At 38.2% G+C, this 14,269-nt stretch overlaps 1 protein-coding gene across 1 annotated transcript in view; it reads right to left on the bottom strand.

The window, feature by feature from the left end:
• The window catches only part of cskl (c-src tyrosine kinase-like), a 55,182-nt gene that overhangs the window by 20,381 nt on the left and 20,532 nt on the right, over positions 1–14,269 (bottom strand). The window contains exons 2-4 of the mRNA XM_088334008.1: positions 7,792–7,875; positions 5,396–5,509; positions 5,210–5,322 (exon numbers count right to left, since the gene is read on the bottom strand). Coding sequence (XP_088190134.1) covers positions 5,210–5,322; positions 5,396–5,509; positions 7,792–7,806 — 242 coding nt within the window. The 5' untranslated portion in view covers positions 7,807–7,875. The remainder of the gene's footprint in view (positions 1–5,209; positions 5,323–5,395; positions 5,510–7,791; positions 7,876–14,269) is intronic.

Below are 14,269 nucleotides of genomic sequence, written 5' to 3'. Positions count from 1 at the left end.
TACAAAGTAAATTTATGTTGGTTTTGTTTTCATAGTTTATATTTTCAATAAATGATTTTAATTATGGCTGCACATACACCATGTTTGTCAGCCACTATGCTTGCAAAATCAAAAATTAGGCGTGCGTAATATACACGAATGCGAGTTGTACACAAATAAATACGGTTTTAGTAATTAATGATTCGCAATTGGCATTGATTAGAGTCCCGTTGCTCGGGTAAAGGGCACAGTGAGCCGTAATAGAGTTGGACTGAGAGTCGTGGCTGTCGAACTGGTCGCAATTTATGGGCACTAATTGATTTTGCTTGTTTCTTGCTGGCCACCTCCATCCCTCATTGTCGTCAACCTTGGTTTGCAGACAGCCAAGCTTTGTGGCAAAGCAGCTTAATGCGTTTCAATTTGATGAGATCAGCGCCTGCTGCCTCTGCGGTGAGTGGTGGATACTTTACCAGCAATAATCCTTAGGGCAAGGGGGGTATAGTCCATTTTTGTGTGTGTGTGTTTTCATTTCTCTTAACCATCGTGCAGGGTTATGAACCATTAAATATCTCATAATATAAAAGAGAAAAAAAACACAATGAGTTATATTTTTGAATACTCACAAAAGATCAAGTCAATATAAAAATTATACAGTAATCCCTCGCTGTATCGCGGTTTACTCTGTACTGTTTCGATACTTAGCGGTTTTTCAACGTGCGTTGTGTTCTGCAGTAGACTACACGCAGCAAATATTACCACGGGGCAGATGGCAGAAGGCTATGAGTGTGTGTATTGGCTGAGCAGGATTTTGTGAGCGCAACTGGTGTATGCGGTCAGTCCTCATCATCCTTCATTAACCATGATAACCAAGGAAATATTCGAATGGTAATTGTTTTAAAACTATATGTTTGTGACTGTGTGTGCACGACTGTGATAGGCTCGTGCATTTTCTAGAAAATATTTAATTTCTACCTACTCTTGACAGTGGACTAGAAATCTTCCAGGGTCGAGTCACAAAAGAAATATAGACTATTTAAAATGTGAGCTTCCAGTTTCCCCAGCTCTCTCAGGATTTCCACACATTTTGACAGGCTTAATCTAGTTTAACCACAATTCTCTGAGGATCATCTTTGCCTCTATTCTCACTACCAACAAGTTGTCAGAGTCTTCAAAAGTGATTCCCCTTGAGTTTAGAATTTTAAAAAAAGACGGTTCCAGTGAGAAAGGATGTTTCTCTAGCACTGCCATTCTCCTTCTCTTCCTAGATTGTTTCAAGGCTCAGGCTACTGTGAGCACATAACTTGTCCTTATGAAATAAATACGAGCTTCCCGGCAACAACTCTTGCCCTTTCTCATTTGGTAATCAAAGCAAAAACTCCACCTTTTTAATGGCCAAATTCAAGCACTAGTTTAGGACTTGCAAAACCACTTTTTCAGTTCCTCCAGTACCATTACAAGACAAAATGCGCAGTGAAGCTTGTATTTTGCAGAGCCACAACATATCTACAATTTACATATGTGATTTTTAATCTAAAGCCCCGCGCACACTGATGCCAACCACGTGGAGAATTCGGGGTTGATGCCTTTGGCTACAGAATGGCAATGGCAGGGTTTTCCTCTCTCCTCCAAGTTGTTTACGTCCTATTTTCGGATTGTTGTTCAATTCATATATTACCATTTATTATGTATTATTATGAATAATTCAAGAAGGGGAAAAATAATGCAAAACTAACACTCAAACGTTAATACTGAAAAACACAGGAAACAAATTAAAATATTTGTAAATCTACCAAGAAAAAGATAAATTACAAACGTTTTAACCTTATTATTCTCAAAAACTTTAACAGCAAAGAACCCCCGAAAAAATGCATTTTGCACAATCACAAGAGAAAAATAGCGTCTCGAAGGAAACAGGATCACAATTGGAGGGAAGCGGGCTACCACTTTCAAGATAGAGCTTGTAGAATCATTTGGTTTGCGAACAATAGGAGTCGATTGCCGCATTCACCAATTTGCCTTTTCTTTTGGCGCGTTAGTAGATACTGTATTCGGAATCGCTTTCCACTTATATTGGTAGTTGGTATTTTCAATGGTGACATGATCCCAAAAGACGTGACGTAACGAACTTGGAGGAGAGCGAAAAACCATGTCATTCAAAAGAGCGTCAGGTGTGCGAGGACATGCCACAGTTGGCGTTCTTTAGCCAAATTAACAGACCGCTTTTGACTGTCAGTAAACAATAACATGATTGTAACGGCAGAAAAAGTCTTTAGTTACATTGCCCTGTTACTGAAAAAATAACGCGGTCATGTAACAGCATTATTCCCAACAATGATAACGACGGAAGAAGAAATGCAATGGAAACGCAAAGCCACCAGAGAGTAGTGTCAGCATCATTGTTAAGTAGATTTGTTAAGAAATATTTCAAGAAATTACAAGTACTAAACCCAAAATTCAAACACTTTTTAATCCCTGAAAACACAACAGTAAAATGTAAGCATTTTCAAGGATTTCATGCAACGAAGGAGAACCCCGACTGGATGAAAATGGATTCTTTGGCTATAAAATACAGAAGTCCCTCGACGTTCTCAGTGTATCTGTTCCATAGTCACGCATATTAAGTGAATTTTGTAGAACCCATATACTATGTAAACTACTGTATCTTATTGCAAATAATCTGTTTATTTGTGCACATGAATTTGCACAAGCAGTTTCACTCATCCAGAATATGTCTATGCAACATAGCACTGTAGGACTTGGAGTATAGAGATGAATGATATGCACATACACTGGTTTATTCTCGAAAAATCCTCACATGTATTGTTTCAAGGACATTTCCATTTTATTTACTAACCCCTGCGGCAAAAATTCTACAGTTGTACCCATCCATATATAGTGTAAGTTTATCCTTTTGGAAAGCCAGGTCCAGCACACTTTTGGGGACCAGGTAAGAATGCACAGTACTTTGTCAATTTTGGTAAGTAACGTAAATGTCAAAAAATAAATACAGATACTACATCTACACAACTACATCACTCATGCTGCCCCTCCCTGATTGTATTGCTCCCAACAGACATGTATACAGGGTTATTAGATTGTTGTTTGTCATACAAAAGATGAATTTGAACTTGAGAATGCAGTACTCCAATTGGTTTTAGTGTACTGCCACTCTTTAAGAGACTCTAAAATTCTGCAACGTGCACAAAAATCTGTAAAAAATCTCTTAATCCAAAAGAATAAAAAGAAAATCTTTAATGCAAAAGATGCCCAAGATGAAACGTGATATGGTGGGGCAACACTGTACGTACTGTAAATTGTGACATCATTAACATATTTTGGCCATATGGTAGGCCAATCATTGTGAAAATACATAGACCCCACTTAAAAGAAACAAATAGAAACAAACTACCCACTCTCCTTGAACGGGATTTGAAATGTTCACATTTACTTTGCTCTAAACCAGTGCTTTCCAAAGTGGGCGGTGGAAAGATCTGGGGGGGGATAAGGAAGAAGGGGGCGGTAGGGGGGCGGCATTTCGAAGTCGACGTCAGAAATTTGAACGTTTGTTTGACGATTTGTACACAACACGTTAGGGCTGCACAATTAAACGAAATGGAATCGACACCGCGACGTAGTGTGGTTATGAAACCGCAAAGCAATGCGTTTTTTTTCAAGGTTTTGTAGTGTACTGAGTTTTGGGCAACCACAAATGTTGCTGTTCAGTTTTAAAAGTTCCGATCAATCAGAGGCCAGTTTTAATCATAGCACAAGCCAATAAACGCGATTTAAAGTTTGCAAGCACCCCACTATACCACACCCAGCGTGCGAGCTCATTGAGTATAATGGTGGACTCTGTAAAAATAGTCCCAGAGTCAACAAACGATAAGGAAACGAAGCTTGCACCGAAGAAGGTAGGTACATCACTTGTTTGGACCCATTTTGGTTTTGATGAAGCGGACGGGGAACATAAGAAAAGACCTGTTGCAGAATTTGCTTTCGCGTAGTCGCTAGGTCCAGAGGAAACACAAGTAATTTGTACCAGCACCTTAAAAATTATCACATATTAAAATACACGGCATGTCAAAAAGGATTTTTAAAAAATGTTATTTATGTTAGATGTTGACTTTGTTTGATTATGAAGACATGTCAAGATAAATAATTGGAATGTTATTTTAAGATGTTTGTTTTGAAAATTTTCCAGACCACTATTTTAATGAGCTCTAAGTGCTATCCAGTGCATTTCATAGGTGGCTAGGCACTTCTATCGAAGAATTGAAAAGTAAAAAATGGTCAACAGAAAGCAACCCTCACAAAGCTCGCCAGAAGATGGTGCGGTTTTCTCAATGTTTTGGGGGCGCTAGGAATTAACTGGAGAGCCGAGGGGGTGCCAGCCTGCAAAAGATTGGGAACCATTGCTTTAAACTATTCTTCTTCCTTTCTTTAGTATCTTTCTGATTGACACTACTTTAAAATGAACCGATCTTGTTGATCCACCCTTATTCCCATGAAACAAAGGAGGATATTTAACATTTCTTAAATTCATCACTATTGGGCAACGCAACGGATGTATGACTGACCGTGGCTAACACTCTGAGTTGGTCATATTGGGGACAGGACCAACGCTTAGGTTATTACGTAACTCGGATGAGACAGAATACTGTGCTCTTCATAAATATCTGCCCAAGAATTTTTCCTCTAGGAAATAATAGAAAGTCAATTCATCTTTGCCTACCTCAGCTACCTGGAATCGAGGCCAACAGTCAGAGGTGACTAAAAGGCATTTGAGAAAGAAGGAAAAAAACTGCAATTTCACATGTTTTGGTAATTCAACTGAAACGGAGCAACGGGAAGTTTGTCGCTTCATAGTCAATCAGTAATGTTAGTTATGTAACAATTCATGACCTAATGACTGAAAAGTTAATGGCTGCTAACTGCGGTGCTCAGGACTGATGCTAAGGGTCACAAAAAAGGCGGTTGGACTGATTAATGAATTGAGATTTGAGAAATGCTGTCTGGTGTAAGGTCAAATAGTGGTTTGTTTGTGTCCTTATCTGCCTTATTTGCATGTGCATCTCTTATTAAGTTCCTTTCTTTACCCCCCAACAGCCCTTAGTCTTTGTAAAAAGTTACACAGCTTCTTCTCAAACCGGAGATGGGCACATGTCTTAGCAGCCAAGTACGAGTCAAGTCACAAATATTTGACCCACGAGTTTAAGATAAGGGTACTTACGGCATGAGACTGAGTTTTCCTCCCGATTTGACTCCTTCCCTCTTTTGGACATAGTTTGCCGGAATGGTTCCCTCTCTGCCTACGATGTTCTTCGCTTTATACCAGTTAGGATCCTGAAGACATACACATTTTCTTAAGTTGACAGCAACAATCATGATAGTTGGAGAGTAGAAGATAATCAATTACCCTGGTGACCCCTATGATAGTCAGCACATCTCCTTTGCAGAAGGGCAGGTCCTGTTCATTGGCTGTCTGGAAATTGTACTTGGCTACGCACTCCGTGCCCGTCGACCACGGTGCCTGTCACACAAAATATTGCCGGCATGAGTCCAAATCTGTTTTAAAGCTTCAAGTTGCAATTACACAAATTACGTAATATGGTTCATGCAGTGCCTGTCAAAAGGAAGAACTTTTGGACACATTGCCATATTTCAGTCTTCAAATATACTGTACATAAAAATATTTTCTAAGAATCGTCAAAGAGAAAGACACAACCATGAAAAGAAACCAAAAGAATTCATCATTATACATTGTGCTTACAAATATAAAATTGAAAGTAGGCATTGCAAAAACTAACTTTTGCTGTGAACACAGCCACAGGTCTTTTCGGTATGCCTCTTAAGTATTGCACATATTGAAAATGTAAAGTTTGCCCATTCTTCTTTACTAAACAGCTCAAGTTACTTAAAGGGATACCCAAAATCTCAATCACACAAAATGTGAGAAAATAGTAAATTCCGAAAGCCGAAATAGGGGGGGAACTGGTAAGGATAACGCAAAGAGAGCTAACAGGGACTAAACCAGCTGGTACACGGCTGTTGAAAAGATTGGTGGAAAGACTTGAGGCTGGCCAACCAAAAGCATGCAGTAGGCAGCTAGGATAACTGGGAGCCAACAACAACAATAACAAAAAAAACTACCATGGCAACAAATACGAACCCAGCCAGGAAAAAAAAAACACGGCAGGCTGGCAAGCTAGCCGACTGTTAACAGGGCTAACCTAGACCAAACAAAACTGGGTGGCCTTCGGGAGCCCGCACACCAACAGGGAGCTATCTAAACAATATTATACTAGTTGCAAGACACGCAAAGAAAAAACCCAAAAGGAAAAGTCACAATTACCTTACACGACACCAGGTAAATTTGCCCAACATAACTTTCAATGATTAAAACACGCAACTCTGACAATACGGTCAGAAGTCCCCCAGCTACACTGTAAGCGAAATTCCAATTACTTCAAGCGTAAATGAGCGATATGAATTCACTGATTACAACAAGAGCAGTCTGGATTTCAATAAGACCCGCCATTGTGTTGAGTCCTTGTTGTCATCTGGTGACATCACAGCTTTATATGAGGTCAAACTGTCAACTTTGAGAATTGGATTCTCGAGATCCACTGCACGTGGAATATTTTGAAACATATCTGGATGATTGTGGGGAGGAACACTACATGTTCTGTGCCTAATTGAAAAAAAAAATGGTCTTTTGTCATCCCTTTAAGGTTTGATGGTGATCGTTTGTGCACATTATTTTCAGATCTTTCCACAAAACCACTATGGGATTGAGGTCTGGACTCATTCTTGGTCATCATAACACCTTTGTATTGTTAATTTTAAACCGTTCCATTGTAGATTTTGCTTTATGTTTAAGGTTGTTGTCCTGTTGGAAGGTGAACCTGAGCCCCAGACTCAATACTTTCTCTAGGCACTGTAAATAAGCCGACCACTTGATAAAGACCCCCAAAACACTTGAATTTGATGAGAAAAAACAATGACTCAAGTACAAGCATGCTAAGATATCAGTTGCAACATTTCATGACAGTATAAAACCAAACGTTGTCAATTTTAAGAAACTTTGAAGTATTCATTTGGGCAGGCTTCATGCCAAATGTCGTTACTTGAATACAGAGGTGGGTAATGACGGAGTACATTTACTCAGTTATATTTACTTGAGTAGGTTTTGGGACATTTTGTACTTCTAGGGGTATTTTCAAATCCCTACACTTAGTTGAGTAAATTTGTAAAGAAAAAAACTGTACTTTTAAATATGACGTTGCTACAGTTACTCAGTATTTGAGAATTTTTTTCACTGAGTACTTTTTAACTTTTACTCCAGTATTTGGATGACTACTTTTACTTCTACTTGAGTAATATTATTCTTAAGTAACAGTACTTTTACTTGAGTAACATTTTTGGCTACTCTAACCAGTTCTGCTTGAATATAGAAAGGAAACATACAGTCACAGCTCAGCTTCAGAGACAAGTCACCTATGATTGGTTGTTACTGATCCCTGAGCAACTGACTTTATTCAAGCCTAACATCTATCGTTGTATACGTGTTAATGGAGAAAATATGTTTAAGTTGCATATGAAATTATGTTCAATGGAAATATATTTTTGATTAACGGAAATGTATAGATATTGAAAAGATTTGAGGGATGGATATGTCATTTTATTATTCTGAGTACAGTGGAACTGGATTTTTTTTCCCCTTATAACACCCTCAAATCGAATATCGGTCAAATCTTAATCCTTGAAAAAAACAAAGTGTTGGGAAAAGTGTGACTTGATTTTTTTACTTACGTGAATCCCAGACATGATGAGAGGAAAAGGGCAGCCGGTGTCCTCAGGCAGGTCGCGCTCAACGTTCAGCTCGTAACATCAGAGCTGCATTGAGAACAAAGCGTGGAGTTAGATGATTAAGTAAAAAATAAATAAAAACAGTAATGTGCTGCTGGGACTTAGAGATTCCATGGAATTATTTTTTAAATTTGACAGTACGCTCTTCCCTCGTTAGACAGATTAAGAGATTTTTGGCACCAAAAATGTTTCTGCCCAAATGACCAAAAGTGCATTTATGGTTCCTGCTAAAAGGAAAAAACATTTGAAACGAAAAAAGGTTAGCAAAAAGAACGATGTTGTGATGACGTTACGTCTACGGTGAGGCAACCCGATTGAAGCAGTCTCTCCCTTAGGGTTGAGTTTGAGCATGATGCGGCTTCTCATTTTCATTTCAACATAAAAAGAAAAGTTTCTGTGTCCCTCTGCTTCCATATTTTTGTTTGCCACTAGACTGACTTTGGCTCATGTTTACATGAGAACACAACAGAGCTAACTTACTTCAATTGAGCAGTTTTAATTTGAAAACATGGCCTTTGGGTACGGCTTAGCTACGTATGGCGATAGTTTAATTTAGCATGATTATTATTGTTTTGTTAATTATGCAAACGTATCTAACACTTTCGTTGCATAATCAGTTCCATCCTGCCATTTTCTTGCAACAATTCACTCTGCCGTCTAGTAGAATAATAATTAATAATAATAATTTCCTTTGTATTGTCATTCTTTGTAACAATGTACACAGAACGAAATGTCGATACACCTGACCCGTTGTAGCGAGCCGATGCAGCCGCAGCCAACAGAGGGCGCCGCCATTTTACCAATGTTATAAGTCTTAGGTATGACTCGGCCGAGGCGCGAACCAGCGACCTCCCAGTCTCAAAGCGGGCACCCTACTATCTAGGCTACTGAGCTGGTAGCTACGATATGTACTTGAAAAGGGTTTTCATGTTTCATTTTCCTTTTTTGGCCAAGTGTTTCACATTTTCGGTTTTGGCCCAAATTTACATTCCGGTAAAACCCTAAAATTACGTGTTGCAAAAATACTAAGTACTTATAAGTTCACTTCCTGAAAAATAATTAGTCTTGGTAAATTAATATTCATAAAGGAGTAGAACACCTAAAGGTTTATGACTCCCCATTCTAAAGCATCTTGCTTGGGGCCAGTCAGGCGAACAGGAAGTTGCCAGTGAAGTGAGAAGAAGGAAGTCGAACAATCATATTTTCCATCATGCTGCATGAAATGGGGGTGCGGCCAACAAGAGGATGCTTACCCCACAAACTAAAGAAACCCATTTAAAAAGGATCATTTGTGAGACTTGGAGGATGACGCGTTTCCCGGCGAGAAAGCCGACGACATCACATCCTGTGTTGACACAGGAACTAGCCTGCTTGCAGATAACAGCTGTGTATTAGCCCCGCTCAAGTCGCCCACTCACTAGCGTATTGTAAGGCCAAAGAGTGCTATTCTTAACTGTCTCTGCTGTGAGCGATGCCTTAAGAGCCGTTCAAGCAGATCCAGCATCACACCCAACTCAGTCGAGTGCTGTTAAGTAAATGCTTTCCTTTCTTGGGGGAGACTGCAGAAGCACGCTATTGTTCACTTTGGTAAAATGGCACGAACATGTACCGTATTTTCAGCACCGTTAAAACACGCACTGTGACAATTCCGGTTGGCCTTAAATAAACTCCATCACTCAAATAACAAAGGGGGAAAAAAACCACATAGAATTATGAATCCTTAAAAAAACGCAGTGTCTTGCGATTACACAATCGCACTACATCACATCGCAATATCGATTCGATTTCAGTTAATCATGCAGCCCTAATGCATAGTATTTTGTTGAAAAAATTTGTTTTTGCCATTTTCTAAAATTATTTCGTGAGGAAGGGAAGGGACTGTTTAACCTATCAAAATGCACCAGGCAAATTAGTGTTCCTGGCATTGAGAGTAAAAATAGTTTAATAATGAGATAAGGTATATTGCTTTGTGTGTCATTCATACCACTGGTGTGAGTGGTTAAATGTCGGCACTCTTACCACCACTACTCTGGTTCGATTACTGTTGCATATAATATTTTTCAGTTTTGGTCAGAGATGTTTATAGATTTGCTTAATATTTTCACAATCATTGCTTAAATACAATTATACAGTAGAATTGTGTAGGATGATGCATACCTATAACTACTGTATGCATTTCCAATCTTATCCCCCGTATTATGCGGTATATAAAGAACCATATACCATTAAAAAGACCTGGGCCTAAAATTGAACCTTGGGGAACCCCACATCTAATTTCATTGGTTCTGGAGGCACATGCATACATACCTACAAAGAATTGTCGGTCAGTGACATAGGAACAATACCAGTTTAGAACAGTACCAGAGATGCTCACCAGGTTTCTAAATCTTTTTAATGAAATGTGGTGAACTACTGTGTCAAAGCCAGCAATGAGATCCAGTAGCACTGTGTGTTTATTAAAATACATATTATACCTAATATAATTTAACATATTTAAAACGGCAGTCGATTATTGCTGAGGGAGCAAAGTTGTGCAATGTGTGGCGGCTTTTTTTCTGCCTAAATTGAATAGCACCTCGTATGGCCGCAATCCATTATCCCTGGTTGACATCTGCTGCCAGCGGGGGCTGGCACAGCACATGTTAAATATGGGAAGGCGGGTGCTACTTAGTGGATCTTTGCATATTGCGCAAGGGTTTTGGTCTCCATTAACAAGAAGAAACAAAGAATTACACTATGTAATAACGTATGGTTTAAGAGTTGTCATTTTGAAGGAAAAGTATATTTTTTATTTTCTTTAAATATAAAAAAAATGCACATTTTACAGATTAATGAGGCATAACAGATGTGCTTTAAGCTTTGTATTGCAGTATCCACACAGCAGAATAGATTTGCTTCTGGCACTGAAGCACAGCAACAGGATCAATTCACAATTGTGTCATATTTCTGTAAGACGGATTTACTCCCACACCAATACTCTAATTACAGTCACACATTTGCAATAATCCCTTCTCCACAATACGCTACGACTGTTCATGCAGAGTTCACGTAGAGACGCTCCACCATGAAGATGTTCTTTCATTATGAAAGAGTGAGTCATCTCTGAGACCACCTCTAAATGTCGCCTGACACACCAACGCTGGTGTAATGCAAGTGCAGTGCATGTGGTTTTATGAAAAAAGAAAAAAATCATGATGCCAGATAAAAGCTGTTCTTAGCCAGAGGTGTCACGTGGAACTCGTTAAGTCCTGTTTAAAGAAAAAAACATACAAATACATTGTAAGGTACACCGGTGCAGAAAGTATATCCGATCATGAACTGTCACGAGAATAAAATTGTTTACAGCGAAGCTGCAACAATGTGCAAAAATATGAGTAAACAAATAAAATATAAATATATATTTTTCTATACATTCACTTCTTGCAAGTAAGGGCTGTACAAAAAAACATGACTTGACTATACATAGGAACATATTTTTTTCCATTTTTGTGCTTTTTAGAAAGATTAGATTACAGTATTACCTCCGTGATCATGGTTAATTGCGAAAGCGAAAAATTGCGAAGGGAAAACCTTTATGAAATTTTTTTATATATTAATCAAAAACAAGTATTTGTTTAAAAAATGAAAGTAATGTACAGTTTTAAACGTTTCTCTTAACAAATAATTTCTGTGCTGTCATTTATTATTTTAAAATAATTTTGTTGTTTTAGTGCACAACTTTATCAATTCAGAACCTGATGCATTACACTTTACATGATACATTGCTGCTATCATGCGGACATTATGGAAAACTGCATTTAGGTTCTAATTATGTCTTTGCAGAAACCACATATCTTTTCATTGTCAGACATTTTTGGAAAAGCGGCAAAAAGCCAGTAGGGAGCATCAAAGACCCGCATGAAATTCGTAAGCAGGTTTAGCGGGTGGAAAGGTCCAACTTTGTTGGCGATGAATAGCATCTTCCTCTGTTTAGCCAATAAGAATGTAGAACACAATGAACGATGAAGATCCACAAAATACCGAAACTGCGATAAGGAAACCTTGATACAGTGAAGAATTACTTTAGTTCAATAAAGTACTCAGGTTAACAGCAGAAATCTGTAATGTAAACAGGTCTGGAGTCTGAGAAAGATCTGACCTTAAAATTATTGTTGATGTAAAATTCAATTCAAATTAATGATAATGTAAAAATATGTTTCAGTGTATACCTATACATTAATACAGAGCCATCAAGGTTACAAAAGACTGTTCTCACCTAGGCCACCACCTCTATAACCTGTTGCCCTCTGGAAAGCGCTACAAGGACCTTAAAAGGACAAATAGGCTGATTCATTTTCTTACCCAGGGCCATCACCATGCTAAACAAGAGCAAAACTGAAAATAATGATAAAAATACTAATTATATATATATATATATATATATATATATATATATATATATATATACACACACACATGAATACACATATATAAATATACATGCGACTTATTTGGGAATTTTTTGTTGCTGCTTAATGTTATTGCACTACTTTTCATTGCACTACTGTTAAAATGCACCATTATTAGAACGTAGGCCAGTCGCTAAGATTTACTTTGTAACTGTTTTTGCCCATTTATTCTGACAGTCTTTAATCTTGTTTTTTCTTCAAAGTTTTTATTACATGTTTGACCCTAGAGTGCCATGTCTAATCTTGTTTCTTATAATGTTTCACAACGTTTATATCAATGACAAGACAACTCAATATAATACAAAGACCAAAAATCTTTACTGTATGCGCATAAAGGCACATTACAATTTACACACATACAAAACATGCATTTGTTACATTGGATTTAAACGGACTATCGCATATGACAATCACTTCCTCCTTTGCGTCTAAATTTGTCTCTGCTCGTTGTGATGTTGTCATGGTAATAATAAGTGATGCAACAGTCGCCTTTGCAGAAAGAGCACTTCCCTAAGCGTGGCAACGTGTAGCCAGGAAGCAGTGTCATAAGGCTGCCCGAGATAGAAGCGCGTGCAATCAATCATGTCTTTGTGCTCAAACTAACCGCACAACAGCAATCCTGTGGATTGACGATGTGATCGTGTTGCCACGGATGCGCTGCCATTTATAATGCACATCTGACACTGTTATAGTGCATCTGCACTGCACCACCTACATTAAGGCTAAAAAGGTACAGTAAAACTGCCTGAAGGATAAATTCAGGATATACACAAAGGAAATTATCTCAATCAACACCTTTCGCTTTCTGTCAAACTGTGGTGATGTTTTCTGTAAGAATATTTATATCATAAAACCATTTATAGAAACCTTTAATAGACATTTTATTACATGTCCGTTAATGTCAATGCATTTTTCAAGTTAGTAATACCATATAGTTAATACCATAAGCAAGCTACTTTTTTGCTCCATTTTAAACACTACAGCTTTAAATATGAGTCAGCGTTTTCTTTGTTTTTCACTGAGGAAAAAGTGAGCTGCTCTTTTCCACAACAAATGTGCTCTAAATGCAAAACATTGTGATGGGGTCTGGAAGCATTTGACGCTCAGCGGGAAAAAAAGAATCCCTACTTTTTGCAACATTATTCATGAAAAAAAATAATAATTATAATTTAATATTTACAATGTCTTCACAATATTTTTACTTTTGCATTCACAAATCAAGTCCTCAAATAATACATCCGAATTTAACAGCAGTGGAAGTTATCCTTCAAAAATGTTCCAGCTCTCTTTTCATATTATCGGAGTCATTGTCAAGTGGCTGGTGTTTCCTTTAAATCTGGAGGAACAATGACAAGCTAATGCAACTTGGTCCGCTTTTGCAGCAACTACCAATGACAACAACACAAAAGACTACCTTTCACGTCTGCATTGCAATCTGGCACTACAGACGCTCCACTACTTACGTTACGACCATTTGACTTACCGTAAATTCCGGACTATAGAGCGCACCTGATTATAAGCCGCATCCACTACATTTCGGGAGGAAAGCCGATTTTGTACATACACAAGCCGCACCTGTATATTAGCCGCATGCGCCCACATTGAAAAAACGTGATACAAACACGAAATTAGCCCGTACCCGACAAAGTCCATTAAACAAAGCCGACAAAATGAACGGAAATGATGCCGGTACTTAAAATTTAATGCAGACCTGCAGAGTCCGGGTGCTCGTTGAAAGTAGTCCAAGGAAAAAAGTGTATATTTCCAAAGGTAAGGGTGGGAAAAATATATATCCACTATTGTCAGCCGCGTCCAAAAACACGTCTCACCTTTACTCCACTTTCCGTCAGCCCGTGTTTGCCCCGCCCCTTCTTTCTTATTTGCTCGTACAAAACATATCAGAATAAATTTCCAAAATAAATACATTACAAAAATATACAGTTGCAAATACATATTATACATGGTTACACATA

Source organism: Urocampus carinirostris, chromosome 4 (genome assembly GCF_059441175.1).
Source record: "Urocampus carinirostris isolate Australia breed hairy pipefish chromosome 4, RoL_Ucar_1.0, whole genome shotgun sequence".
Lineage (NCBI taxonomy): Eukaryota > Metazoa > Chordata > Actinopteri > Syngnathiformes > Syngnathidae > Urocampus > Urocampus carinirostris.
Note: the sequence above shows the minus strand (reverse complement) of the source record. Positions and strands in the feature narration are given on the sequence as shown.